This window comes from Orbicella franksi, chromosome 4 (assembly GCF_964199315.1).
Source record: "Orbicella franksi chromosome 4, jaOrbFran1.1, whole genome shotgun sequence".
Classification (NCBI taxonomy): domain Eukaryota; kingdom Metazoa; phylum Cnidaria; class Anthozoa; order Scleractinia; family Merulinidae; genus Orbicella; species Orbicella franksi.
In genome coordinates, this window is record NC_138148.1 from 21,443,702 (window position 1) to 21,470,224 (window position 26,523).

Consider the following 26,523-nt stretch of genomic DNA (forward strand, 5'->3'; position numbering starts at 1 on the left):
ACTGTCTTGTAAGCAGTTCATTGAGAGTTTTTTTACAAGTAGTGTATTTTCAGTAGTAGTTTATTGTATATCACATATTGTACGCAAGGTATGGAAATGTATCATTAGCGAAATGTTGCAAAAAAAATATTATAAAACAATATCAAAACATAACAGTTCAGCCAATAAGATTGCAGCATTTGCATTATTATGAGTAGCATTCTACTAAGTTTACTTGGTATATAATACTGCATTGATTGCCTGTGCCCTCAACTAGTAAGACGCAATTAGGCCAGAGAGTAGTTCAAATCTGATGAGACACTTTCACTTGTGTGTGACACACTGTAAACTGCCACTTATAAGCCCTGGGCTTAAACAGCTTTGTAAGGGTTTTTAGATGGGTTTATAATCAAAGTGGCTTATATCTGAAGGGGCTTCTAACTGGAATAAAAAACTGTTTTTAAATGTGTTATAGCTGCACATGTTGATCAAAATAGGTTTTTCATTCACTGGTTAGTAAGCTTTAAAACATCATAATAAAAGGAATTCTAGAAAACTAGACGGGGGCTTGTAACCGGATGTCTTTTTTCGGTTTACAAGTAGATGGACCTATAAAGGGGGTGGCTTATAAGTAGCAGTTTATGGAAGACAGAAAAGTGAACCATGCTAAAGTACTTTCATTAATTTTTATTATATCTACACTGCCATAAATACTAATGCACATGATAATTTCTAAGAAATTAGATTTAGTTTCATGCTTACTTAAGCGCCTCCAGTTTGGCTGGTAAAATCTTTTGCACATCCTTTGATAATTTTTTATTTAGTATCCCAGAGAGTGATTGTACGCTGTCTGACATTAGATTCCCACAACTTGTACATCCAAAATGTTTGCCCTCATTTCTTATGATTCCTATTAAGTATAAAGTAGCTGATGTAACCTAAGTAAGATGCCTAACAACTTAAATTGGTCTACAAATATGTTAAAAAAGTTTAATTTTGAGTCACAAAATGTGCGCAGCTAATAAAAGGGTTTACAAGCTCTCCTTTGTATAGCATTATTACTAAATTTGTGCAACAAAAAAAAATGTACCAGTGTACCTGACGTTATGCTGCCAATTTACAATACTTATTGACATGTAACTGATGTATCTCTCAGTCTCTACGAATGTGATGGTCTAATAAGGTGTAGCTTTTGAATTCACTTATATTCTGATCACTTGTGCCAAGGACCTTTGCAAAATATGAGATGATGACTTGTCTAAATGATCTGGTGATGATTTCACCCAGACTTTGGCATAAGTACCACCTACATGGCCTTTGGCAAGTCGGCCTGGGTTGAGACATAAGCAGCCAAGAGTGTCCTGCAGTAATCACAAATCAAACACAAATAGTAAGACCGTTTTTCCAGCAAACAGTTTCCTGCTACATCCTGCCAAAAAATCTAAAAACGAAAAACAAAAATTTTCACGAAAGCCCAAAATCAATGGAACATGTTCTTTCAAGGCACCAACAGTTGACACTATTCATTATATGTCTATTATTATTGATAGATCTTTCGGTAAACACTATTTATAATGCATTAATTTTTCGTTGAATATTTGGTTGCCACTGTTAACCACCTCCATCTTCCCAAAGACTTTCCAATTTGCTTTATTTTTAATGCACACTGCACATTCTGATTACACAGAGCCTTGAACAGGTACACACAAAATCACACTCACGCATCTACACCCATCTCAAAAAAGGACTTTGACCATGAGAACACATTTTTTTACACACTGTTAGATATCGAGCAAAAAATATTTCCTTTAGAAACACAACTTGAAGCATGTATGGTTGCAGCAACATATCTGAGACAATCTATGACACAATCCTAATCACTAGAAAGGTAGTTTGTCTTCCTCTGACAAAAGCTCTTACTAATGCACCAGCTAGTTAGTACACTCATATACCACCAAGATCAGAATTGACTTATATATCATAAATGGTCACTATGTTGGTGAAAGTGTCAACTGACAAATACCCCAACTGTCTGGTGATAATTTCATTTCATTTTTCTATATCAAAAGATAAAAGAGAATGTCTAACACTGTACTAGTGGTTAGTGATTTCTAATGCATTATAGAGAAAAAACATACCTTGGCAAAATATCGAAGATCTGATGGCAGGATCAAGATGTCAGGATTGTAAGGGAGCATTGCATACTTTTCAAACTGCTCATAATCTATGTTGACATCTTCAGCTGGTGGATGCAGTGGGTAATAGCTGTAGAGCAGAGTTCAGTTGTTAAAATATTCTCATGGTGAAACTTATTGTAATTCAAGTCTCTTAACACTGCTATAGTTGCAGCGAAAAAGTTAGATTGATGGCCCAAGAGGTAGAGTGAAAGAATTCATACAGAATATTAAATAAATACCTATGCTGGTGAAGAATATGTTTCAGAAGGCGACCAAATCTGTCAGATGATCCTGGTGGACTGAAACATCAAAGTTTTTCGCAAATAAACTCATATCTTTTAAGCGTCTAGTTCAGAAATGTTTCAAGTAGTTCGACATAAAAATATATGCCCATGGCTGATTACAGAAAATAAATTTTTGTGACTTTAGTTACTGCATTGTAATCATCAAAACACCAGTGTAATTAGAACAAAAATGCATTGCTACAAAATAAATTTCTCCCTTCAGTGGCATTCATTTTAAATCATCTATGAAAAGTAGGGGGTCTCACCAAACTGTCTCTTCACTTGCCAAGTGTAACAATACATCCATTGAAGAAAGACCAACAGACACATTGTTGACTACAAGGGTACAAGGATCTGACACAAAATGGATTCGCTGTAAGGAATAAAAAGAACGGTTATAGTGTACATACCAGGATTTTTGTATGTAACTGTTGCAAATAGTTCAGTTGAATTATTGAAAAAATCTCACATAATTGGAAACAAATTGAAACTGTTTCTGATTAACTGGATGAGCATGTAGCGATAATCAAAAGCCCCAAAAAGAGAACAGTCAACTTATTCAAATCTGGAGTACTTACAATGTACTAGATAACATTGAGTTAATGTTATTTATTAATCTATACATCCTGCCTTGCTAGTGAGGGAACCTAAGCTTTCAAGCCCAACAGGTTTTAATTACCAGTAGGTTTCCTCACCATTTGTTTATTTTTTCTTTGTAATTAAATTGTTAATTTAGTTATGTACATGGCAAAAGTAAAATAAATAAATAAATAAAATAGTTGTACATAAGTTGGGTTGGAAAGGGCTTATTTCTGGATGGCCATATGGCTGAACTATGTTTTCATTACCAGATGGGCTTATAATCACTCAAACTTATAAGTGGCATTTTATGATATTCTAAGGAATAAGCAAGACATAACTTTACCTCAGCTACATTGAATTCTGCTGTGTTAACTTTGGTGCTGAATGGTGGCTGGGGATAGACAAAGTCATGGTGGACATCTCGATGAGATGGCACAAAAACAACTGTAGTGGCTAGTCTGACAAGGAAAAACAATTACAAAGTACTCCAACAATTTCATTATCATGTTTCACCTTATCTGGTCTATTTAAGATAACTGATACACATCAAAATCAACAGATCATTACATAATCATTTAATTATGTCAAATAATACAAGAGAAAATCATTAACACGGTTCTTGCATGAATTCTAACTGTGCTATATACCTAACCCGTACAGGACAAAAGCTGATTAACCATCTAAAATGAATGCTTAATTGTACATTAATTCATGCTATTAACGTACTGTGAACTGCGGCTTATAAGCCCTGGGGTTAAACAACTTATGTAAGGGATTTTGGATGGGCTTATAGACGGAGGGGCTTATCCATGAAGCAGAATATAGGCCATTATAAGTGAAATAAAAAGACATTTTGAAATGAACTACAGCAATGTTGATTGAAATATGTTTTCCATGTACTGGTTTATGATTATTAGCTTTAAAACATCATTATAAATCAAATTCATTTCATTTTAAACTAGAGGGGGCTTATATACAGGGGAGAATACATCTGGGGGGCCTTGTATCCGGCAGTTTACAGTATATAATTATATTTCTACACATCCTTACGACACAATAACTCATGTTGCATTATCATGCAACATCAAACATTAAGCGTCCACAACAAGAGAGAAAAAAAGACAAGTAAAGAGCTGGTGCAGTACTAGTTACATTAACTTTGCCTGCAGTCTACTATCTTAAATGGTTGCTACAACCCCTTTTTTCCTTTTTGTTTGCTTTTCCTTCAGTGTACCTCTCCATTTTCACACACACAAAAAATCTGAATGTGAATCATGTTGCTTACATACATACACAAACTTTCTCACACACCGCTGGGAGCCATGCCAAGCCGAACCACACAGCCTGACCTTTATTAACATAAGAACATAATAGTCTTACAATGACACAAAAAAGTGGCTAGAGAATAATTTCACCTCAACTTAACACATTCTACAAGTACTCCACAGGTGGGTGGGTGGGTGGAGCATGTCAGGCAATGGCAGATGGCAAAACAAACACTGAAACTTTACACAGGCCACGTGACCTGAAACCCCCCGGCACACCTGTTCCCAGACTCCCAGCCGTGTGTAAGAAAAACGTTTTCCGCTTCTTTTGTTCCTCAGCCAACGGAAAACCACACTTATTAATGTGTCTTAACATCTAGCCGATGGTGGAAAACCCCCTCTACTAACAGATGCAATCAGTAATCCACCATAATGTGGTTGTACTACCATGTTTTCATGAATGCACACATTCTTGCTCTCACTAATGAAATGTGGACAATCTTTTTTTGTCCAACTGGTATGACTATCTATTGACCCATTTGTACATCATCATTACATCACTGAGTAGCCTGTACACTAAAATAACACAAAATAATTAAAACAACATACTTTTCAGTAGCTTTAACTATCTGTTGTACTTGTCTGTCAAAGAGATCTTCAAAAGGTTCCTCTAGATCACCATTCTAAAATATCAAGGTTGAAACAATTTAGTACTCAATATAATTTAACACTCTCATTTTAGAATCTGTTAATAAATGGACTCTAAAACTAAACTGACTACCAGACCATCCTTGAGGGAGTTTAGCCCTTAGACCACTTGAGGCATCTGATTCATCACTTTCAGGCCTCAAGAAATTTTATTTGACCCTCAGTGGACAAACTGGGGATCAAGAGCATGCCTAAAGGAACATGACAGCATGTACTGGGCCAGAGGTCAAAGTGAAGTAAACAAAACAGAAGGTTAGCTTAGAGTTGAACTGTTGCTGGGGCTAGGGCGTGGTGTGCACACAGCCAAAGTGAGGACAAACTCATCTGCCTTACAATCAGCTCTATTCTACTTTATTATCAAAATCAATGTCTTCTTTGTTATCAAAATCCATGTCTTCATACATTCATAATGGCAGCTAAAACTACAATATCAAGGATATGGGCAAATCCACACCTAAATCCTACAGGACTAGACATAACTCAGAGCAGTATCCTAGGGTACAATTTACCACTAAAAGGAAATGGTTTACCTTCAAAAAAGAGAGCAACAACAACAACAACCCAAGAGAAGTGTAACTTTTTCTGAGCCCAAAACTGCAAAGTTTGTCTTTAGCTCATGCCCATGCAGGTGGAAAAGTAATTAGCTATTGCTCTCAAAGTGAAGGAGAAAGCTGTTTTCTATCTTCAAATGAAGTTTTGAGTCATCTGGATGAAAACTCCAGGGAAAAAATAAGCCAGAAATAGGCATGTGTACCACCAACTGGCTGTTGCCTCTTGTTTCGAAGGAGGGGGGAATCCCAGGAGCCAGGTTACATTGTAAAACACAGTCATATTTTTACTTACTATGATCTGATCATGCTTGGTATCGACAAAGGGTCCTAGCTAAAGAAACCAAAGTACATGCAAAGAAATTACGACAGACTCCACTCTATGTTCGAGCAATAAGTGCAAAAATTATTTACTAAAAATTTACTCATTGCGCAGTAACTTTTGGAATACTATTTAAAGCAACTCACTTTAGTTCATTTCTCTAAGTGACCCTTCGATTAGCATTCTTGAGAAAGTTAATGTCAAACCTCATAAAAATTCTCAAAGCATGTGTTACTGTGTTATTAACTAATGCAAAATGTCTGTTTTAATTGAAATATGGATAACTTCACGTTCAGTTTTCCCTCACTGGGTTAGCTTAAGAACTTAAGTCTCGATAAGTTCTTCTTAACTGTATTCAAAATATCACCATGCCATGAGGCTTTTTTGGTAACCAAATTTTTGCCATTATTGCTCAAATGTTCTGTAGAAATCATGTTAAAAAGTGAAACTAAAATTTAATTTTCTGTCCACATTCGAACCTCCCAAAAGCGACCACCCAAAATGTCAAGCCTTGCTGGTCTGTTATGGGGAGGTGGTTGATTACAAGAGTATAGACCATATTAGGTCAAATTTTGCCTCATTAGCATATCGTAACTGCAGAGACTTACCCCTTTTCATGTGAAAAGTCAATTTTGAGAAAAAATCTGGTACTTCACATTGAGAAATTTCAGTCTCTTGTACTACTAATGAATGCAATAATGTTACAACACCTTATTATCCAATTTCTGTTCTGTTATCTCTCAAGTGGTCCCTTACAGGAGGTTAAAAACAAAAGTAAATTTCAAACTTTTAGCTCTAAAAGTGATCACGGTTGCTTACAAGAGGTTGCAAATATAGTGATTTAATTGACTTGGAAAATTTTGGTATTTTGGAAAACTGGTTGCTGAGGACAGGTGGTCGCTTCCAAGAGGTGGTTTAAGTTTACTAAATTCTCCATCTGTTTTATCATTAGACTTACCAAAATAAGAAGGTCTGGTTTATCATTTTGTACTTTTTGCATGAGATCTGCAAGGGGTTCATAAAGTAGGCTGTCTGAAGTTGTAAATGGGCCAGCAGCTACTGACATTAAAAATGGCTCTGCAAGAAAAATGTTAAACATGTAAATTTTGATGTTAGACAAAAATATCTTGATCAGGGTTTTCAAATTGAAATAAAGTAGCAGGAAGAAATTGTAATGAAGGCATAAAACACTGTTCCAATTGAAGAGCCGTAGGCATATCCACCATACATCAAATTTTAGGTTATGTTTTGCTTTTTTTCACTCAGATTTGCCAGGAAAAAGCTCAAAACAAGTTTCTGTCCTACAGCAAAGCAAAGAGGTTTGTCTTGCTTCAAGTTTTGAAAGCAGTAATTGTCTTCACTTTAAAATATGGCAAAATGTTAATTTCACGTCAATGGGTGACCTCAAAGATGCTTTTTTCACTTAAGAAAGAGTTAAACGTTGATTTTATGAGAATGCGTGACTGCCGCGATGCTCATTTCACTTAAAAACAGTTCAATGTTGATTTCATGTTAAAGGTCAAATGAACCAAAATTTAGACATTTTTTTTCATTTGAGTTCAATGTGTTCATTAAGTGTAAAATAAATATATTCTGAAGTTTCAAACGAATTGGACAAAGCATAGTGGAGATACTGGAATGTTATCCTTCATAATCGTAGCGCGGTCAGGAAAATTATCAGACAACTGTTGGAAATAAAGCTTGTGATGTCACTGTTGGTGAGCTCAAGAAATGCAGGAAATTTGAAACTGTTTTGGTTTCATGTTCACAGTGAACTTCAGAGGAAAACCACTCAAAATCAAAAGTTAGCACTTTCAAGTTCCCCCAGGACCCAAGACTTAAAAGAGAATGGCTTCTTAAAATGAAAAGAGAATGCTTCATGCCCTCAAAGCATTTGCGCATTTGTGTAAAACACTTTACTGAAGACAGCTTCAAATAAAATCTTGTTGTAAGGAGTTTGTTGGGACCCTCTTTCAAGCTTCGTCAACTTGCAGTCAAGAAAGACACAATACCGATGATTTTTAACTTCACTATGGAATGTTGCAAGCCGGCAATTGGACAAAAAACAATGAAAAACAAGCAAATAATGCCCACCAAACAGCAGGTGAACTCCTCGGTCATTTCCCAAGCAAAATAAGGTTTGTATTTAGATCCAAAGCCTTCCCCACAAAAGACTCACTGATGCAGAAACGCAGCAATGTTCAAGACAACAATGACGTCACAATTCCATTCCTTCCTTCCAGATGACCTCACAAATGCTCTTTTTCAGTTAAATGTTGATTTCACAAGAACATGGCTCTTGTGATTGCTGCAGCCTTGTGGGGGAGGGTAAAGAAGGGGTTTTCCACCTCAGGCATGACAGTACCAGGTGTCCCCGTGGAAAATTCTGAAATTCTAGGTGTCATGAGGTGTATTCTGGTGCACTTTTAGAAGTTCACGCTATGGTTTTAAAAATTTCTCAGCACTCAAGTTACACATAAAGGGAAAAACCACAATGGTGTTAATCATCTAGAATTAAAATATATGAGATAAAATTACAATAAAATATGATAAAAATTTGCCTCAGCAAGTCTGGTATTTTATCTAACAAAAGCATGGACATTCATCATTGTTTTATTGTCACTCCCAAAACTAGAATCTTATAATCCCTAAAATTATTGTTACCTGTTTGTCTTTCTGATTTGTTGACATTAGAAAGAAAAGATAGCATGTCTTTTTTTGCCTCAGTTTAATTGTGGAAAATTTACAAGTTCTAAGAGTATGCAGGACATAGACAGGACATAGAGGAGCCCAAAGGTTCCTAACCATGAAATCCTGGATGCCAAGGACATGGACATAATAATATCCTCATAAGGATCAGATGACTATTACATTTGTGGAACAAAGTTGCGTATTAAAAAAGTACCCTGTGCAAAAGCCTGAAGTAGCTGGTGACTGGCGTTGGGTGCCAGCCCATTTTGAAAACCGTGTCTTTGACTAGTTATTATACCAATAAAAAATCTACATCAGCATCTTAAAAAATTATAGATCACCTTAAAAAGTTACGCTAAATTTCAAATTTGTCATCATATTCATTCTTCATAAACAATTTCTCTTCCTGTACAAAAGCAGGTCCAGCCCAGGGTAAGTTTCTGATAACCACATTCATGGTTCTCCTATGTGAAGCTGAAGTATTCAAGCAACAGTAGCAACTACAAAAAAAAAATGGCAGAGTAGACCATCCACAGACAGTCCAGTGTGGCCTGCTTGTGACATTTTGTGGTGAACTGTGATTACCTGATGTTATGTCCTCAGAACCATGCTCAACATTTTCCACTGGTGAGTGGAAAGGAAGCTGTACTCCCTGGGGAAAAACAAATTCTGGAATTAATTCCTGTACCGTCATATTTGTTATCAAAGTTAAGCTGGGGATGAAACAAAAAGAAAATGAGGTCAGGCAGAACTTCCTTACCTTAAAAATGCCAGTTCTGAGATTTAATAGAAACATGTTACAATGGTACAGTCATGCATATTTATATCATTGATAAACCAACTGCTGGATGTGCATTTGTAAGAAATGTAACCTGTATAGTATGGACAGCATTTGCTCTTAGTTATCATGATTATGAAAACATATGCAACAAGGTAAATGGTTTGAACCATCTCCAAATTCTAATTTGACCAGGATAGAGGACCCGCATGAAAACCAGCCGAGGCTGATGTGGCTTCCTCTCTAAATATTGTGACTTACCAATATATAAAGCTGGTACAGCAACTTATAATAAACACCTGTCAACAGTCATCAGTTGTCAACAACTACTGGCACCTTACAAGCCACTTCTTCATGACATAAACAAAGCCGACCGGTGGAACACAAACAGAACAATTTAATTTGACTAATGATGGACAGATTGAAACCTACATGTATTGGAACCAACCAATGACTGTTGACAAACTTCACATAAGTCTTACAGCCAACACCATCATAGTTAAACTGGCCGATCATTTCCATGGGATCAGGCTTATAACACTTTCAACTGGCAAACACTTTTCACTTGACTCTGACTTTCACTCAGGTTGCGGAAATATCAGTCACCAACAACAGTTCCTTTAAGAACTACATCACCCAGACAATAATACTATATGAACAACTCCAACCAAGCAAGCCCTTTGCAATTATAATATTTCCCATCTGAGTTGGTGAAAAGTTGGGTGGATCCTTCGAAAGTTGGACAGAGACTGGGAAGTCTAATACAGGATTACATGGAACTTTTGACTATAAGTAGTTGTTCTTGACTTATAAATGGCTTAATAGTGAATGCAGCTTCTTTTGAAATACACATCTTTGGGGGAGTTACTGAAAATTCCAGGGAAGAGAGTAAGTATCAGACTAAGCTAGAATTTTCAGATGTGAATGATGGCCAATGGGAGTTTCCTCTGAGTCACTACCACAATGCACAAAGTTTACTGACTTACTGTACAAAGTTTGTTCACAACCAATTTTTGACCAGTACTGTTCACTCCCTCAATAGCAACAACCTGAAATGGCAAATAATAATAAAAAATATTATAATTTTATTTAGTGGATTTAAATGATAAATGCAACCAATGCAACGACAATGATAATATTGCCTAAAAGCAAGAATTTCAAAAAAGATTCCCCTCATTTAGTACAAAATACTGTAAATGTGCATGTAATTTGACTTTCTTCCACATCTGCTCTGTGCAGTGCACACAAGGTTATTACACAATTCACATTGTAGGATAAAAGGCCACACTCTACTAAAACATCAAATTGAAAATGGAAATGACAGCTCGTTTGTTAATTTAACCTAATTTATAGTTTCACTGGTGAAGAACTACACTGTTGTGACAAATTCAGAAAGTATTAGCTGACTATTGTATGAGCAAAAGGCTAGAAAGACAAAAGACATGCATCATTCACGTGTAATTAAATCTTGAAACATGGTTATCAAATGTAAACCACTTCATTTTATGCATTTCTGCCCACAATGATTTTTAACAACTATCTAAAAAGGTACCAAATTTTGTCACTTCTTCATCACTTTTTCCCTAATGTTTCTGCAGTAACCATGTTTTTGGATTTAATTAGAGGTTTTGCTTTTATTTGTTAGAGGTGTGGATCAAAAATGAAGGATTTTGTTATGAAATATGACACCATCAAAAAATTGTCCCAAAAACTGCAAAGTGCTCAATCACATCTGAGTCAGTGGTATTTCGTCTGGTGCAGGTGATAAAATGCTACCAGAAACCATGATTACTGCTTTGTAATAATTTTTAGATTCCATTTAGAAGTTGGGAAGTTGTTTACCCTCTGGTTTTCATGTTCTGGTCACGTGACAAATGCTACAAATATATTCTTCTTTTAACATAAACATGGCAAAAAAGAATAGCCTTGGAAGTAACAATGATAAATAAAAGACTTATACACCAAAACACATGATAGAAGTGATGAGCAGATTGTTGTTTCTGATGACTATTTTTTTTGTTTATTTATATTTGCTTTTTATTTCTATTTAGTTTACTAAATTTAATTTAATTTTCTTGATCCCTGATCCTCAATCCTGGTTTTCCAGGAGACCAACCTGGCCATTAGTGACAGCCTTGCACCTACTTTGCCAGTTCTCTGTTTCTGTCTAATCTCTTACAGTGCCTTAGTTTATCATTTTAACAAATAATTCTGTGAGATGTATTATACGAAGAGCACTTTTCAAGTAAAATAAAAAACATTACCTGACCAGGAAAGAGTGCAAACTGTCGTAATTCTGAAAGATCCAACTTGATTTGCTGTCCTGAGGAGAGCTCTTGTGAACCTTCCAATACAACTGACTGTGAATTTAATTTCCCATTTGAGTCACAGCAAATACGCCCAATAACAAACACCTCTTCCTTCAGTTAAAAAAGAGGGAGACATTCATTAATACATGAGACTTTTCAAAAATTACAAAAAAATAAATGCACAATACATAAGATATTTTACCAAGGCTTTGTAACAGCACAAAGTCAGGTATCACTTTGATAAACCACACGATGTTTTTGAAGTTCATATTTTAATGAAGACAATACATGTTGTGGATGAGACATCATCCGCCCTCAGTTGCACAGTGAGAAATAAAATAAAAATATGCAATAAATAGTACTATAACAAAGTGAGATATTAACAAGATTAATTAAGGATGAAGGCGTGGACCAAAAAAAGGTGACTATTTAAGCTAAGAAAGGAGACTAGTTAGTATGAAAGGGACAAATTAAGATGTTTGACCTGGGAATTTAAAGATGGCTGCCCCCAAATGATGTGCGTGGCTTCCTTGATTTTCAATTGGAAGCTTGTGGAAGCAGAGTCGAGAATTTTAAAACAATTTTCTGAACTAAGGGAGTGGCAATTTTCAGAACTTCTCAGGTGTTTAAAGATGTGGGAATGGTTGTCAGAGGAAAGATGTTTGAGGATGCGAGTGGCGAAGTGTCTCTTGGTTTCACCAACATAACAGGCACTACAGCCTGCACATGAAAACTTATAAATGACTCGTGATTGTAAGGAAATCTGTAGGGATAGGATCCTTGACCCCGAACCAACTCCTGATGCCTCCAAACATGTATTGTCTTCAGAAAAACGCCATTACCGGTCAGCGGTATATGGCCAGTCATGTGACGCATCACCATTCCTGGTCTGCCATCTTCTATTAAGTTGCGGTTGTGCTATCCGCCCCGGAGTAAAGCCGTTCTACTAAAGTGATTCGTGTCGTTTCTCCCGGTATACCCTTCTCGCTGGCGTGGTGGCGTGGTGGTGTGGTCCCTCTCGATACACTTTACTCACTCTACGATGCACATGGTCTTCCAAATATGGAAGGTCCCACATATGGCTATGTCATGCATCATGCAACAACATTACAATAACTTTGCCCCTTTTCTGGCTGAAGGAGTTACTTGGCTGAAAAAGATGAAAGCCCAGCCACTAAGAAGATTCGAAGACGACAGTGAAGACATCACAGCTCCAAAACGTCTAACTGCTCAGCAGAAGGTTAGCTTTGTAGAGCTTATGCTTGGCCAAATAGTAACTACTGTCCAATTATTTCAAGGAGCACTTTAGTTCAAAACTCGACCTCTCTAAAGTTTATTCGGCAAACGATCAGACAGCACTTTGGCTTCCAAGTTACAGGGGCTCACTTTATTGATTTTTCTGATATGCAACTCGAGGCAGGTGAGCGCCCTGAAAATCTATACCAGCGGCTTATGGCCTTTGTTGAGGACTCACTCCTTCGAACCAGTGGCATAAGTCATCACGGTGAGTCACTGCAAGAAGACGAAGAGCTCTCCTCAACATTGGAAAACCTTGTTGTACTCACATGGTTGAAGCTTATCCACCCGAGTTTGCCTAGGCTTGTCAAGCAAAGATAGATCGTTTTCACGTGACGTCATCACTTTCTAAAATCCAAAACTAAAGAGCCACCAAAGTTTTTATCCTCATCAGGCACAAGAGGCGGTATATTTATATCTGTTTACAATTTTACAGCTCAATAGCGTGCTTCGTTTGGAATCCAGAGCATTTTGAATTTCAGGGTTATGGAGGTGCGTGACACAAGGCTATGATCGAGTTTGTCGAAAAATATATACTTATCCCATGATTTTGAGCCTTTTTAGAAGTTAGAGCATTAGGAAAAGTGCTTATGTAAATGCTTGTTTGATCAGTACTGATAATCAGTCGCCTAGATAGCCAAAGTAAGTTCCAGATGTTTACATTATTTTACGGCCGCCATATTGGTGTACAACGGAGGTACACCAACATGGCGTTTTCATACTGGGGTCTGTAAATATCTGCGAAACATTTCGACGAATATCTGAAGTTTGGGGAAACGCACAGGTCTAAAACTTGGAGAAGAGGCTTATTTAGTTATCTTCTATAACATCATAATTTCATAGCTTTTTCCATTGGATGGTTTTCGATTTATTTTTTATTGCGTGACAGTGAAAACGATCTATATGGTACTGAACTGAGGTCCCGAACACTTGCTTCTATCAAACCAGAAATATCACAGGCCCTTACTTCCCTACTGGAAGAGATTCGAGCCTCCGACGATGTAAAGATTCTCCGTACGGCGGTCGGTAATGAATACCATTGCACTCCACCGAGTAGCAAAGGCCCGGTCAAGCCAGGCCCCAGAAGGCCTCGGCTAGGCAAGGTTTGTCTCCTCCATAAGGAAGCCGGCCACTCAGATATAAGGCATTTCCTCAGCGAGTGCACATACCTACCCAACAGTGACAGACGTTACATGGTCAAGGCTTGCCAGATTGTTGGCATCCTAGAAGCAGAGGCAGAACCAGACGACACCTTTGATGGAACCCCTACTGCTTATGATGGAGGCGAAAGTGATTATTCCAACCCAGGTGCCGTAGTATACCGAGTCCAGACCCGCCAGTCCCCATATTTTGATGTCTTCTTCCATCACCATGTTGTGCAAGTTACTGTAGACAGTGGAGCTACAGGAAATATGATCAGGCACGCCACTGTAAGAAAGCTTGAGTCTCCGATAGTGAGTAGCGCTCAGTCAGTTCACCAAGTAGACGGCTCTTCCAAACTTCACGTCATCGGTGAAACCCGGATCACCTTCACCCGCGACAACAAGGAATTTAAGTTCCAGGACCTGGTGGTTGAAAATTTGGATGTCGACATCCTCGCTGGCACTCCATTCATGGAAACGAATGACGTGGCCGTACACCCAGCTAAGCATGAAGTGATCCTTGGAGATGGCACAGTCTTCACTTACGGATCATCCCCCTCCTCTGGTTGCAACGCTTCCGCCCATCGTGCATTTGTGCTCCGTCGTCCAAGGAAACTATTTGGCCCAGCGATTTCATCTAAATGCAACTACCCGAAGAGGCCCAACCTGATTCAGAGTATGCTATCAAGCCACGCACCGATTCTCCCAGCTTTTGGAAACTCCAGCAGACCCAGATATGGCCCCAGCCGAGCATCGTTTCAAGTGTCGCTCAAAAGATACGCATTCCAAACCTCACAAACGAGCCTCGCATGCTCAGGCACAATGAACATTTCTGCCAAGCCACACCCGTCTTCGAACCCAGCGACGGCTCCATTGAAGTACCACAGCCTAGTGTAGCTTCGCCTCCCCCTTTGCCAGGCAGCCACTTATCGGCCGTGAAGATTGATCCCGACTGTTAAAGGAGTACGACTCAGTATTTGACCCTAAAATCATGGGTTACAACGGCGCAGCTGGCCCATTCAAGGCGAAAGTAAACATTGGTCCCATCAAGCCCCCACAGCGCAAGGGGCGCCTCCCTCAGTACGCACGTGGCAAGCTCGTAGAGCTGCAAGATAAGTTTGACCAGCTTGAGGAGCTCGGTGTCTTCCAGCGTCCTGAGGAGATTGATATCACAGTAGAATACCTAAATCCATCATTCCTTGTTAAGAAGACCAATGGTGGATCCCATCTTGTCACGGCCTTCACGGATGTTGGCCACTACAGTAAGCCTCAGCCGTCCTTGCTCCCTGACGTGGACTCTACTCTCCGACAAATCGCACAATGGAAGCACATTATCATCTCAGATTTGACCACTACATTTTACCAAATACCCCTTGCATGCGAGTCTATGAAATACTGTGGTGTTGCTCCTTTTAAAGGAGTAAGAGTCTATACGCGCAGTGTGATGGGAATGCCCGGCTCAGAAACCACTTTAGGAGAGATCATGTGTTGCGTCCTGGGTGATCTACTGCAGGAGGGAATCGTCACCAAGATTGCAGACGACCTCTACTGCAGAGGCGATAGCCCTCAAGAGCTATTCCAAAACTGGAAGAGAGTACTCCAGGCACTTTACAGGTGTGATCTGTGACTATCGGCATCAAAAACAATCATCAACCCAAAGACCACTACCGTACTTGGCTGGATCTGGAGTTCCGATACTCTCTGTGCTAGTCAACATCGCGTCAATACTCTAGCCTCTTGTCCCACGCCAGATACAGTTGGTCAGATGAGATCCTTCGTAGGTGCCTACAAGGTCTTATCTTGTGTGCTTCCTGAATGCTCCTCACTTCTCGCCCCACTAGATAACGTCACCGCTGGACGTCAGTCCCAAGAAACCATCCCCTGGACTGATGAGCTCCGGAGCTCCTTTGCAAGCGCCCAACAGGCACTCTCAACCAATCGCACCATTACCCTCCCCAGACCAACAGACCAGCTCTGGATTGTGACTGACGGAGCCGTCCGCAAACCAGGTATAGGTGCCACCCTTCATGTCACCCGTGAAGGGAAACTGCACCTCTCTTGCTTCTTTAGCGCCAAGCTGTGTGGTTCACAGACAACATGGTTACCATGTGAGGTGGAAACATTATCCATTGCAGCTGCAACCAAGCACTTTAGTCCGTTCATCATTCAGTCATCCCTAAATGCTTGCATCTTGAAGACAGTAAACCCTGTGTCCAGGCCTATGAGAAGCTATGTCATGGTGAGTTTTCGACAAGCCCTCACATCTCCACATCCTTGTCTGTTGTGAGCAGGTATCAAGCATCAGTCAGGCATGTATCGGGCTCAGCATATTTTACCGTCTGACTTTGCTAGTCGTAATGTTCCCTCTTGTGAAGATGAGAGATGTCAGATATGCTCCGTCATTAGTCGTACGCAAGAATCCGTAGTCCGCTCCACGTCTGTTCAAGATGTACTAGCAGGCAGTGTGCGCCTACCTTTCACAAGCCGGCTTGGTTGGCAGTACAAGCTGAGTGTGCTGACCTCCGACGCACACATGCACACCTTGTTCAAGGCACAAGACCTTCCTGGCAGACCACCAATGTCAAGGACGTCAGGAGGTATTTGAACGTTGCTACCGTTGCTAGCGATGGACTTCTGGTCGTTAAACGCAATGAGCCTTTTGAGCCAGTCCGCGAATGCATAATCATTCCACGCCAGGTGTTAGATGGCCTGTTAACTGCTCTCCACATACAATTGAGTCACCCCACCTCCCACCTCCCACCAGCTCAAGAATGTCGTGAAGCGTTACTTGGATGCCCTAGATATGGACAAGGCTGTTGACCGAGTCACCAGTGGCTGTCATTCTTGTGCCGCGTTACGCCAAACCCCTACAGTTCAGCAGGAGCAAACAACTTCCGCACCTCTCGAGGCAGTGGGCCAAGCATTCGCGGCAGATGCGATCAAGTGCAACTGACAGCTCATCTTAGTCCTCCGAGAGACAGTGACATCGTTTACCGTAGCTGCACTTGTCGACAATGAATGTCACGTGACCCTACGTGATGCCCTTATACAGCTTTGCCTCCCTTTGCGTCCAATGGATGGCCCTCCAGCAATGAAACGCACCGATCCTGCCCTGGGTTCAAGGCGTTAGTTGACGATCCGCTTCTTCATCAGCACAGTATTACAATAGAGATTGGCCAGGCAAAAAATCCTAACAAAAATCCTGTAGCCGAAAGGGCAGTACAAGAGCTAGAGGCTGAGCTCCTTCGTCAAGACCTGTTGGGTGGAGCAGTAACCACACTCGCCTTGTCTGTAGCAACTGCTGTCTTAAATTCTCGAATCCGCTCTCGTGGACATTCTTCACGCAAAATGTGGACTCAGAGGGACCAATTTACTAACGCCCAGATCGCTTTCAGTGACAACTCCCTCAGTAGCACTCAACACCTCATGCTACTCAAGAACCACCTGAATAGCAAACAGTCCAAAGCTCCACTGGCACAAAAGCACCCAGATCCGCCCATTGTAGTTGGTGACCTCGTGTACCTCTACTCAGATCGAAACAAGTCTCGCGGCCATGACTGATACCTAGTAACATCAGAGGACTCCCTGTTCTGCAACATCAGAAAGTACATTGGATCTCAACTCCGCAGCTCTCCCTATCGCGTAAGGCTCTCTGAATGCGTCAAGGTTCCAACCAAGATGTCTGCACCTCTACCTCATTGCACACCACACTCTGATAGCCACGATGATGATGATACCGAGGAAGTGGCCAGACCACCGGCACCTCCTGATATCCCAGAGGACATATCAACACCCCCACCTTACAGCAACAACCAGTCCTTGCCCAGACCCCGACTGAGATCGTGACCGATTGCCCTGACCTACCGGTTCCTGATGAGGATGATGAAGCACAGTCTCCTCCAACAGAATCCACCTCGCTACGGATGTCTGCCAGCGAAGGTAGTCTCGCCCTCGACGCCCCCCTGAGTGCTTCAAGGACTATGTTAAGGACTTTTGATCTATAACACTCTGCAGCGTATTATGAATGACCAGTAGTTAGCCCATTTGTTACCGACCTTACATATGTTATCTTGACTTCTTGGAGCTTTTTCATTGATTAGTATAGTTATAGTTGAAAGACGATCCTATATTAGAGACTGTTTACCTGTTACGTAGAGGACTTCCCCCAGTTTAATAGCTATTCAGCTTACACCCTTTGTTCCAGTTCTTAAGAAATGTCAGAGAACAAGAGAAAGAAAGGTCGCGCCATTACTGGTCAGTGGTATATGGCCAGTCATGTGATGCATCACCATTCCTGGTCCGCCATCTTGTATTAAGTTGCAGTCGTGCTATCCGCCCCGGAATAAAGCCATTCTACTCAAGTGATTCGTGTTGTTTCTCCCAGTATACCCTTCTCGCTGGTGAAAAATGAACTTCAAAAACATCATCTGATTCATCAAAGCGATATGACATTTTGTTATAAAATCAGTGATTTGCATGTTCAGTCACGTGTAAAGAAAAAATTAGAATTAATTATTGTTGGTAACTGCAAAATGGCCTCGACTACTCGTGGCCGGAAAAACAGGTCTGTCACTAGTTTTAGACGGAAAAATTTATCATGTAACAGCATTCGAAGCCAAGCCATCAACAGTCGTCAGCATAAACATCAAGACAGCCATCAAAGGAATCTGACACTCAGGAACACAAATTTTAAGTTTTGAAAGCGTTTGTTGCTTCGATTTAGAATGTTGTAAATAGTAATTTACCTCATAATTATTTCAATTTCAGTTGACTATGATGTAACCACGGACGCAACGAGCCGTGTAAACTCTAGTTCAAATAAATCTGACAACGTTTGATCCCTGGTGGGCTTATCTTCAAAATAAGTAGCACCTTCAACCATATAAGCGAATCAATCAGATTAAATTGTTAAAAATATATTATTTATAAATATATTTTCCAGGGAAACATTACTCAGTGGTTAGGACACTTGAGTTGTTTGACAGGTAAACCTTCAATCAACTCTCACACCATTGGTTTGCCCAATACCAGTTCTCCATTTGTCTCCCACTAGTTCTCATTGAAACCATCAGAAACTCTTCTCCACACAGTACTCTTCATTTTATATCCTGGTAACAAACTTGATAAGACTGACAAACTTTTCAGGAATTCTGTGGTACAAATGTACTTCATTTGCCTCCAAAGAGTTTGGTGGTCCACACTGTCAAAAGGCTTTGTCAAAATCCAAAACATTTATATACCGTGAGCTCCTCCATTTCCACTGATTTGTTTTCTGGTCAGCACAGGATCGCTCTTTCCTGACCCCTTCTTGCTTATGAATTAATTTGACTTTGATTGCCTCTCTTAATCCCTCTAGAACCACTCTATTCAGGGCTTTGCCAGCACAGAGTTCTTGTATTCATGTAGACTTTCTAAACGTCCTTTCCAATAATATTTCAATTCTATTGTTAGTTTTGCCGTTGGAAATACAGAGAGACTGAGTGAGGGTTTCTCGTCCCTCGCTTTGCTCAAGGAATGACTAGGCAACGGTTGACTTGTAGCAAGTCTAGTTTTCATGTAGATCATGCCATGCTCTTTTTGGCAATCAATGTTCCATTGTTTTGGGAACCACCTCTTTAGCCCAAATCCTTTATAAAAGATAATGAAGCATTTCAACTGAGGTTACAACCCCAGCACTTAGAAGGTTCTAGTGAAATATTAAAAGGACATGTGTCTTTCCTTTCTCTAAGTCATTTAAAATGTCTTAAAGACTTCCACTCTAGAGGGCTTATCTAGGTTAAATTGAAGCTTGTCTGTCTCTTTATTCCATGTTTCCACGGTTGATAGTGGTGATAATTGGTTGAGTAGGTCACTAGTCTAATAAGTTGTTCTCCTAGGGCATGTTAACACAGTTTCATCCTTTCCCTAGATTGGATGTGTCACGATGAGAATAACTTTGCCTACTGTTGACTTGAGTTTGTAATAGTTGACTTCATTTTGTGCTAGTTTCATGTCAAGTTTAGCTTTTTTGCATGTAGATGTATCACATATCTAGAATTACTAAAAATTATTGTCACATGACAATGAGGCAACTGCAGACCTTATCATTTTTCTAGTTTTTAGGTTGCCATTTTGGATGCAAGATTTTGGTTTGATGGAAATACAGTCTTCAAGGTCGTTTTAGGTAACAGCATGCACTGACTGCTGGTACCTCCCAGCAAACTTCCTGGTCTTGCAGTACAACTCTCTTGAGCTGTGTGTTGCTCCTTACTCTAACTATGATGCCATCCCATCAATTAGCTTATCGCTCCTGATGCTTTACCTGGCCTTTTGATGAGCCTCTGTACAGCTTTTTGGAGTAGCCATAATGCTGCTCATAGTTCTTGCTATGTTGTTATTGATTAGTTCTTTCTTCTTCCTTCTGTCAACAATTCCTTTTAAAGTGTCCACTGTCATTCATTCTTTATGGGTTCTTTCTTGCCAGCTAATGGCCTCCCTTCAAATGTCTTTCCAAGGTACTTTTAACTAGTGTTCTGGCAGGTTATTTTCTCCAGTGTCCTGGAGTGCCTTGTATCTTTTCGATAGCTTTGAATCAGAATACCTTAGCAAACAGAAGGTCTTTTGGGTCACCAGTCCTTCAGATGTCAAGTGGCACATAGGGCATCAACAAGCTTTCTCTGTTCCTGTCTGTCCTTTATTTATTTATGGTTGAGAGCTTGAATTTCTGCCTGTGCAGTCCTCCTCCAGGTGGATTTAGGATGGCCTCTTTTCCTTGTACCTGCTAGTATAAATCTGAGAGCGACTTTGGAGATGTTAATAGAGTCTATGGAGCACATGAATGATCCAAGGCCATGTTTTTGTTATAACAACGATCCCCATGTCACCCTGCTCTGTCAGTTTCAAGAGCTCATTATGGAAAATTTTTTTCTTGGCAGAAGGTCTTTCCATAAGTATGGGATATTTGTATTTAATTCTGGGACTCATTTATACCTCTGTAGATAACTCAAACCACTACTATATTGAAAATATACAGAACCAAAAAGATTATTTTCTGGTCGTTCTTTTCATTAACCAAACAGATCACACAAATCAAATGCTGCAAACATCTTTGGTTGACTACTGACACATTACATTCAAGACAAATACTTTTGTATTGTTATTATAATTTGTAAATAAATATCAATGTGAGCTTACAAACAATAGATTGAAGCGGCATATTTCAAGAAAAGTAGGCTTACCTGAGTTGGTATGCATAAACTAGAAAACTCCTCAACTCCTAAGCTTGCTTGCAATTTCTCTGCCATATTATCAATGAGCTCACTGAGTACTGGGAAAAAAAAACATAGTCACTAGACTTAACACAAGATAATATGGTACTGAGTACCATACAAGGTTTCAAATACTATCATTATTAGTGTCATTATTAATGATGGGATCAAATGCAACTAGAATGAGACTAACTGGGCACGAGGAGACATGAACATGAGATGTAGAGTTACGCAATGCGATCACAGTCAATAATTAATCTAAACCACATTATGTAAACAAAGACACTGAGACAGCAAGCATCCGAATTTTCATGCAGTCAGTTAAGTGTATCTTAATTGGGCTCATGCACCCACTTTCTTGGGAAGAACTTACTCAAATGAAGACTTGGCAAATGTGTGCATGTGTACATGTAGGTATAAAATTGCGTGATCAACAGTAGCATTAAATAAATGTATTTTGTGACTGCAAATAAGAAGCATCCTTGAAGATGGCTGGAAAGGGACAATGAATTGCACTAAGAAAGTGTCTCAAAATGTAGCAAATGGCAATAGAGCATGTTAAAAATTTTAATATTTTCTTGGGCAAGATTTCCCTTTCCCTCTTATGGGCAATAGGCTTCCTGTTCATAATTATACACAAGCAGAACTACTCTTTGGGCTCCCTCACTTCTGACTATGATCCTACAGGCCTAGTAAGTTAGTGCTTGACATATATTTCTTGATTTTGCAGTTAAAATAACAAACCATAAATTTGTCAAAGCATAATACAGCACGCAAAGAAAGTCCTGTCTGATAGCCTGTGGCCAGTAGATTTTTCAGTCAGGCTAATAGATCGCTTGCTTGGTGCACAGGTGAAGTTTCTTGGAAAATGTTTTGAGGAAATTCAAATAAAATTTACAGAAGTACTGTAAGGGGGGGGGGGGTGGGGTTAGTGAGAATGAGTTTATGAGCGGTGTATGATAGTTAGAGCTTGCCCAAAGGTCAAACTTGAAAATTTGTTTTCTTTGAAGCCCGATAATAACTTACCAGTTGCTTTATCACCCTGTTTTTGAAACATGTATTTGTAGCTGTTTAACAGAGCATCTTTCTGGGTTGCATACTGCACTGTCAAATGCATTGCTGGTATATGCTGTTGAATGATATGTTGTGGATCACTTCCACTAGGGTTAAAAGAAAATACTATTTCCCCAGAGTTGTTCCGTGAACTATACTTAATAGAAGGAGTGGCACTGTGGAAATAATAACAAACATTTCAAAAGTTGAAATACATAAGAACCTCTCCATAATGCCCCCTAAGCAACAAAGAGAGGTAGAGGTGCAATATTACACCTGTGTTTTATGGTGGGTGCAACATTAAATTCTGCATCTATAAAAAATACTTACTGTACCTGTTACAAGTAGAACGTGAGGGACTGGGCCCAGCCCCAGGTCACTTATTATTATGGGATCGAAAATCCCACGCGTTGGCGAGAATAAAAACGAAACGAGGATCGATGAGAAAACGTGTTGTCATTGCAGTTTTGTAGTAGTTCCTGTGCGAGATTGAGTAGAGTGTAACATTTGGTGACCCCGACGTGACAAAGAAACCACCGAAATGTCTATAGAAGTCGTCGAAGAGATTCAGATAGAGGTGAGAACAGCAATTTGTCAGCTTAGCGAAGCGAGTCTTCGAGAAATCTGTGCGGGGCTACATATCGAAGTTAAAGAGACGGATACAGGACGCCTGGCGTTAATACAAATCCTAACGAAATATTTAGACGCCGAAGAACTCGGAACTGAAGCACTAACGAATCTCAGAGAAACAATTAAAGAAAAGAAACCGGCAACGAAGGACGCGAAGAGTGAACAAGAGGGTGGTGTGAAAACCGAACATGTGGATCAGAAGTCTGCTGTCAAGTCAAGCACAAATGCAGTTACGCCTAAAGAAACCACAGCGATTCCACCGTTCAGGAAGGAATTTAAAATATCGGGACAGATTGGAGATTCACGTCAGAAAGATCGCTTGAGCTTTACCAGTCTTGCTCACCAAATTAACGCTGGATTGAAACGGGGCTATAAAGAAGAAGAAATTGTCGAGGCTGTTATTCGAGCTATCAATCCAGGCCTTAGATTGAGGAGCTACTTGGAAGGTAAGCCCGATCTAGATCTTGCCAGATTACGTAAAATACTCCGGTCACATTACCAAGAAAGGGGGGCTACGGAAATGTATCAGCTGCTCAGTTCGGCAGTACAGGAAGCTGGGGAGACCCCTCAGGACTTTCTTGTTCGCCTCCTTGATCTAAAGCAGAAAGTACTGTTTGCATCTCAAGAAGCAGGATCTGATTTGAAGTATGACCCAAAGCTGGTACAGTGCATGTTTCTGCATTCATTATTAACTGGGTTACGGAATGATAACATTAAAATGGAGATAAAACCATGCCTGCAAAACACCCAAGTGGAAGATGAAGAACTTTTTGAGAAATTGAATGCAGCAGTTAGTAATGAAACAGAAAGAATGCAGAAGCTTGGTTCCCGTCATGACCAGCTCACAAACCGAACCCCCACACAGCTTGTAGCTCAATTGGCCACCCATGATGACAGCCATGCCTCAGTTGAAGGTAAAACCCCAGAAAAGCCACCAAAAGTTAACCTTCTTACTGAAGTTAGAGAGTTGAAAGCGGAATTGGCTGCTATCCGGGAGGGCATGGAACAACAAAGCCGCGCTAGCCCTCACCCACAGTACAACCCTGTAGAGCAAGGGAGGGTTCGCCCTAGAGGGTGCTGGAATTGTGAAAGACAAGGAAGGGGTTTCCGTTGCAACCATTGTTTCAACTGTGGTGATGTCGGCCACTTCAGTTACCAATGCCTAAGGTCAAGCCGAAGGGGCTATAACTCAGCAAGCCCCCAGGGAAACAGACAAGGGTTGCCCCCACGGGACAAGGAGCAGCCCCCCCGATTCATGAGCAGTCCCAACAATGCATGAACTGTGGAAAGAGGGAGGATTGGGCACATCAATACTTGCGGTGTTCACAGTGCCATACTAGCCACTATTGTTCAAAAGGTTGTCAAAGGGAACATTGGGAGAAGCATAAGAAACTATGTCAAGCCATTAGCGAAGTTGAACTGAGGGAAAGGGCAAGTGTTGAAACATTGAAAACGTCGTTCAGTTCCCACCTAACCCCGAGACAACGCTCTAAACTCACCAAATTAGTGGGAAGAAAATGTGTGGTTTCCTGCTTGATTCAAGGGGAAAAGGTGGATGCCCTGTGGGATACCGGAGCTCAAGTTTGTGTTGTGTCCAAACATTGGAAAGAAATTAACCTACCAAACGAGCCAGTAAGAGACATAAGCGAGTTATTGGGGGAAGATGGATTAAATCTCCAGGCCGTGAACGGTACAAAAATCGCATATGATGGCTGGATTGAGGTGGAGTTCCAGTTGGTTGGGGAGGACGGGTACTCGGAGCCATTGACAGTACCCATACTAATAGGAAGTGAAGATAATCAGGAGTATCCCATCATCGGCTTTAATGTCATTGAAGAGGTCATTAAGAGGAGTAGTAGCCCCAACACAACCAGCCTATTGCCCCGAATAGTGAATGACTCGTTCCCATCTGTGAAAGAGGGCGAAGCAAGAGCGCTGGTTAATTTCATCCAAAGTATGGATGATGAAGCTGACACCGGTATGCTCAGAGTCGGCAGACAAGACATACGTGTTCCACCAGGAGAGACTGTGAGAGTCAAATGTCAGGTACACTTTGGACTACTAGAAGAAGATTTGCCTGTTGTGTTTGAGCCCAAAGAGGAAGGGGCGTGGCCTGAGGGGCTAGAAGTTCAGGGCTGTCTCCACCGAATCTCCCCGAGGTCTTCGAGCCGAATGTATGTTCCAGTATGCAACAACACCGAACGAGAGATGACCTTACGTAGGCGGACAGAACTGGGCACTATACAGTTAGTGCAGTCCGTCACGCCACTGCCAGTCGAAGCTGAACAGAAACAAGAGAAAGAGGAAGGTGAAACTTGGAGTGAGGCAACCAGTTGTGAGCGGGAGCCAAGTCAGCCCGAACAAAGTAAAGCAGAGTGGACTCCCCCAGTTGACTTGAGCCATTTGTCAAGTGAGCAACGGGTGATTGTCAAGGAGATGTTGAGGGAAGAATCCGGGGCCTTCGCTATAGATGATGGTGACATTGGATGTGCCGAACATTTGAAATTGGAAATCAACCTGAGAGATGACGTCCCAGTACAAAAAACATACAATTCAATTCCAAAGCCCTTGTACGAAGAGGTAAAGTCACACTTGCAGGATATGATCAATCGTGGTTGGATAAGCAACTCAAAGTCACCCTACTCTTCCCCAGTGGTGTGTGTGAGAAAAAAAGATGGCAGTCTGAGACTATGTGTTGACTATAGGCAGTTAAACAGCAAAACTGAGGATGACCGCCAGCCCATCCCTCGCATCCAAGACATCCTGAATAGTCTCAGTGGGAACACTTACTTTTCAGTGTTAGACCAAGGAAAGGCATATCATCAAGGATTCGTCGCAGAAGAACACCGACATCTAACAGCGTTCATCACCCCCTGGGGTTTATACCAGTGGAACCGGATTCCTTTTGGCCTTAAAAATGCACCGGCAGCTTACCAGAGGTACATGGAGAAATGCCTAGAAGGTCTCCGCGATGAAATATGTATTCCATATCTTGATGATGTCCTGGTGTACAGTAGGACATTTTCTGAGCATGTAGACAATGTGCGAAAGGTACTTAAACGTTTGCAGGAGTATGGTATCAAGCTGAAGCCAAAGAAATGTGAGTTGTTCGAGCCCCGTGTTCGTTACTTAGGCAAAATAGTCTCAGCAGATGGCTACACGATGGACTCAGCAGACGTTGCAGCAGTGGCAGCCCTTAAGGAAACTAAACCAAGAACTGTTGGTGAATTGCGCAAACTCCTGGGTTTCATAAGCTATTACCGCCAATATATTCGCGACTTCTCCAGATTAGCCAAACCCCTTTATGACCTACTTTCAGTTAAAGAATGCAGTGACCAGCCCAGCAGAGCTAAAGGACAGAAACAGCACCCCAAGTGGAAGTTGCCGACATCGAAAGGACAATCGTCATCAAATCACAAAATCCCGTGGAATGAAAGACACCAAGAGCGATTAAACTTCCTAATTGAACTTCTTATGCAGCCAGGGGTAATGGCTTACCCTGACTTTGAACG

The 26,523-nt window shown here is 40.6% G+C and overlaps 1 protein-coding gene across 1 annotated transcript in view; it reads right to left on the bottom strand.

Moving 5' to 3' along the window:
• Window positions 1–46: 46 nt before the first annotated feature.
• The window catches only part of LOC145483745 (DNA polymerase alpha subunit B-like), a 38,286-nt gene continuing 11,809 nt past the window's right edge, over window positions 47–26,523 (bottom strand). The window contains exons 6-18 of the mRNA XM_081462292.1: window positions 22,355–22,557; window positions 21,299–21,387; window positions 11,599–11,754; window positions 10,321–10,383; window positions 9,142–9,208; window positions 6,824–6,942; window positions 5,839–5,877; window positions 4,897–4,970; window positions 3,366–3,480; window positions 2,707–2,813; window positions 2,396–2,455; window positions 2,118–2,244; window positions 47–1,340 (exon numbers count right to left, since the gene is read on the bottom strand). Coding sequence (XP_081318418.1) covers window positions 1,182–1,340; window positions 2,118–2,244; window positions 2,396–2,455; window positions 2,707–2,813; window positions 3,366–3,480; window positions 4,897–4,970; window positions 5,839–5,877; window positions 6,824–6,942; window positions 9,142–9,208; window positions 10,321–10,383; window positions 11,599–11,754; window positions 21,299–21,387; window positions 22,355–22,557 — 1,378 coding nt within the window. The 3' untranslated portion in view covers window positions 47–1,181. The remainder of the gene's footprint in view (window positions 1,341–2,117; window positions 2,245–2,395; window positions 2,456–2,706; window positions 2,814–3,365; window positions 3,481–4,896; window positions 4,971–5,838; window positions 5,878–6,823; window positions 6,943–9,141; window positions 9,209–10,320; window positions 10,384–11,598; window positions 11,755–21,298; window positions 21,388–22,354; window positions 22,558–26,523) is intronic.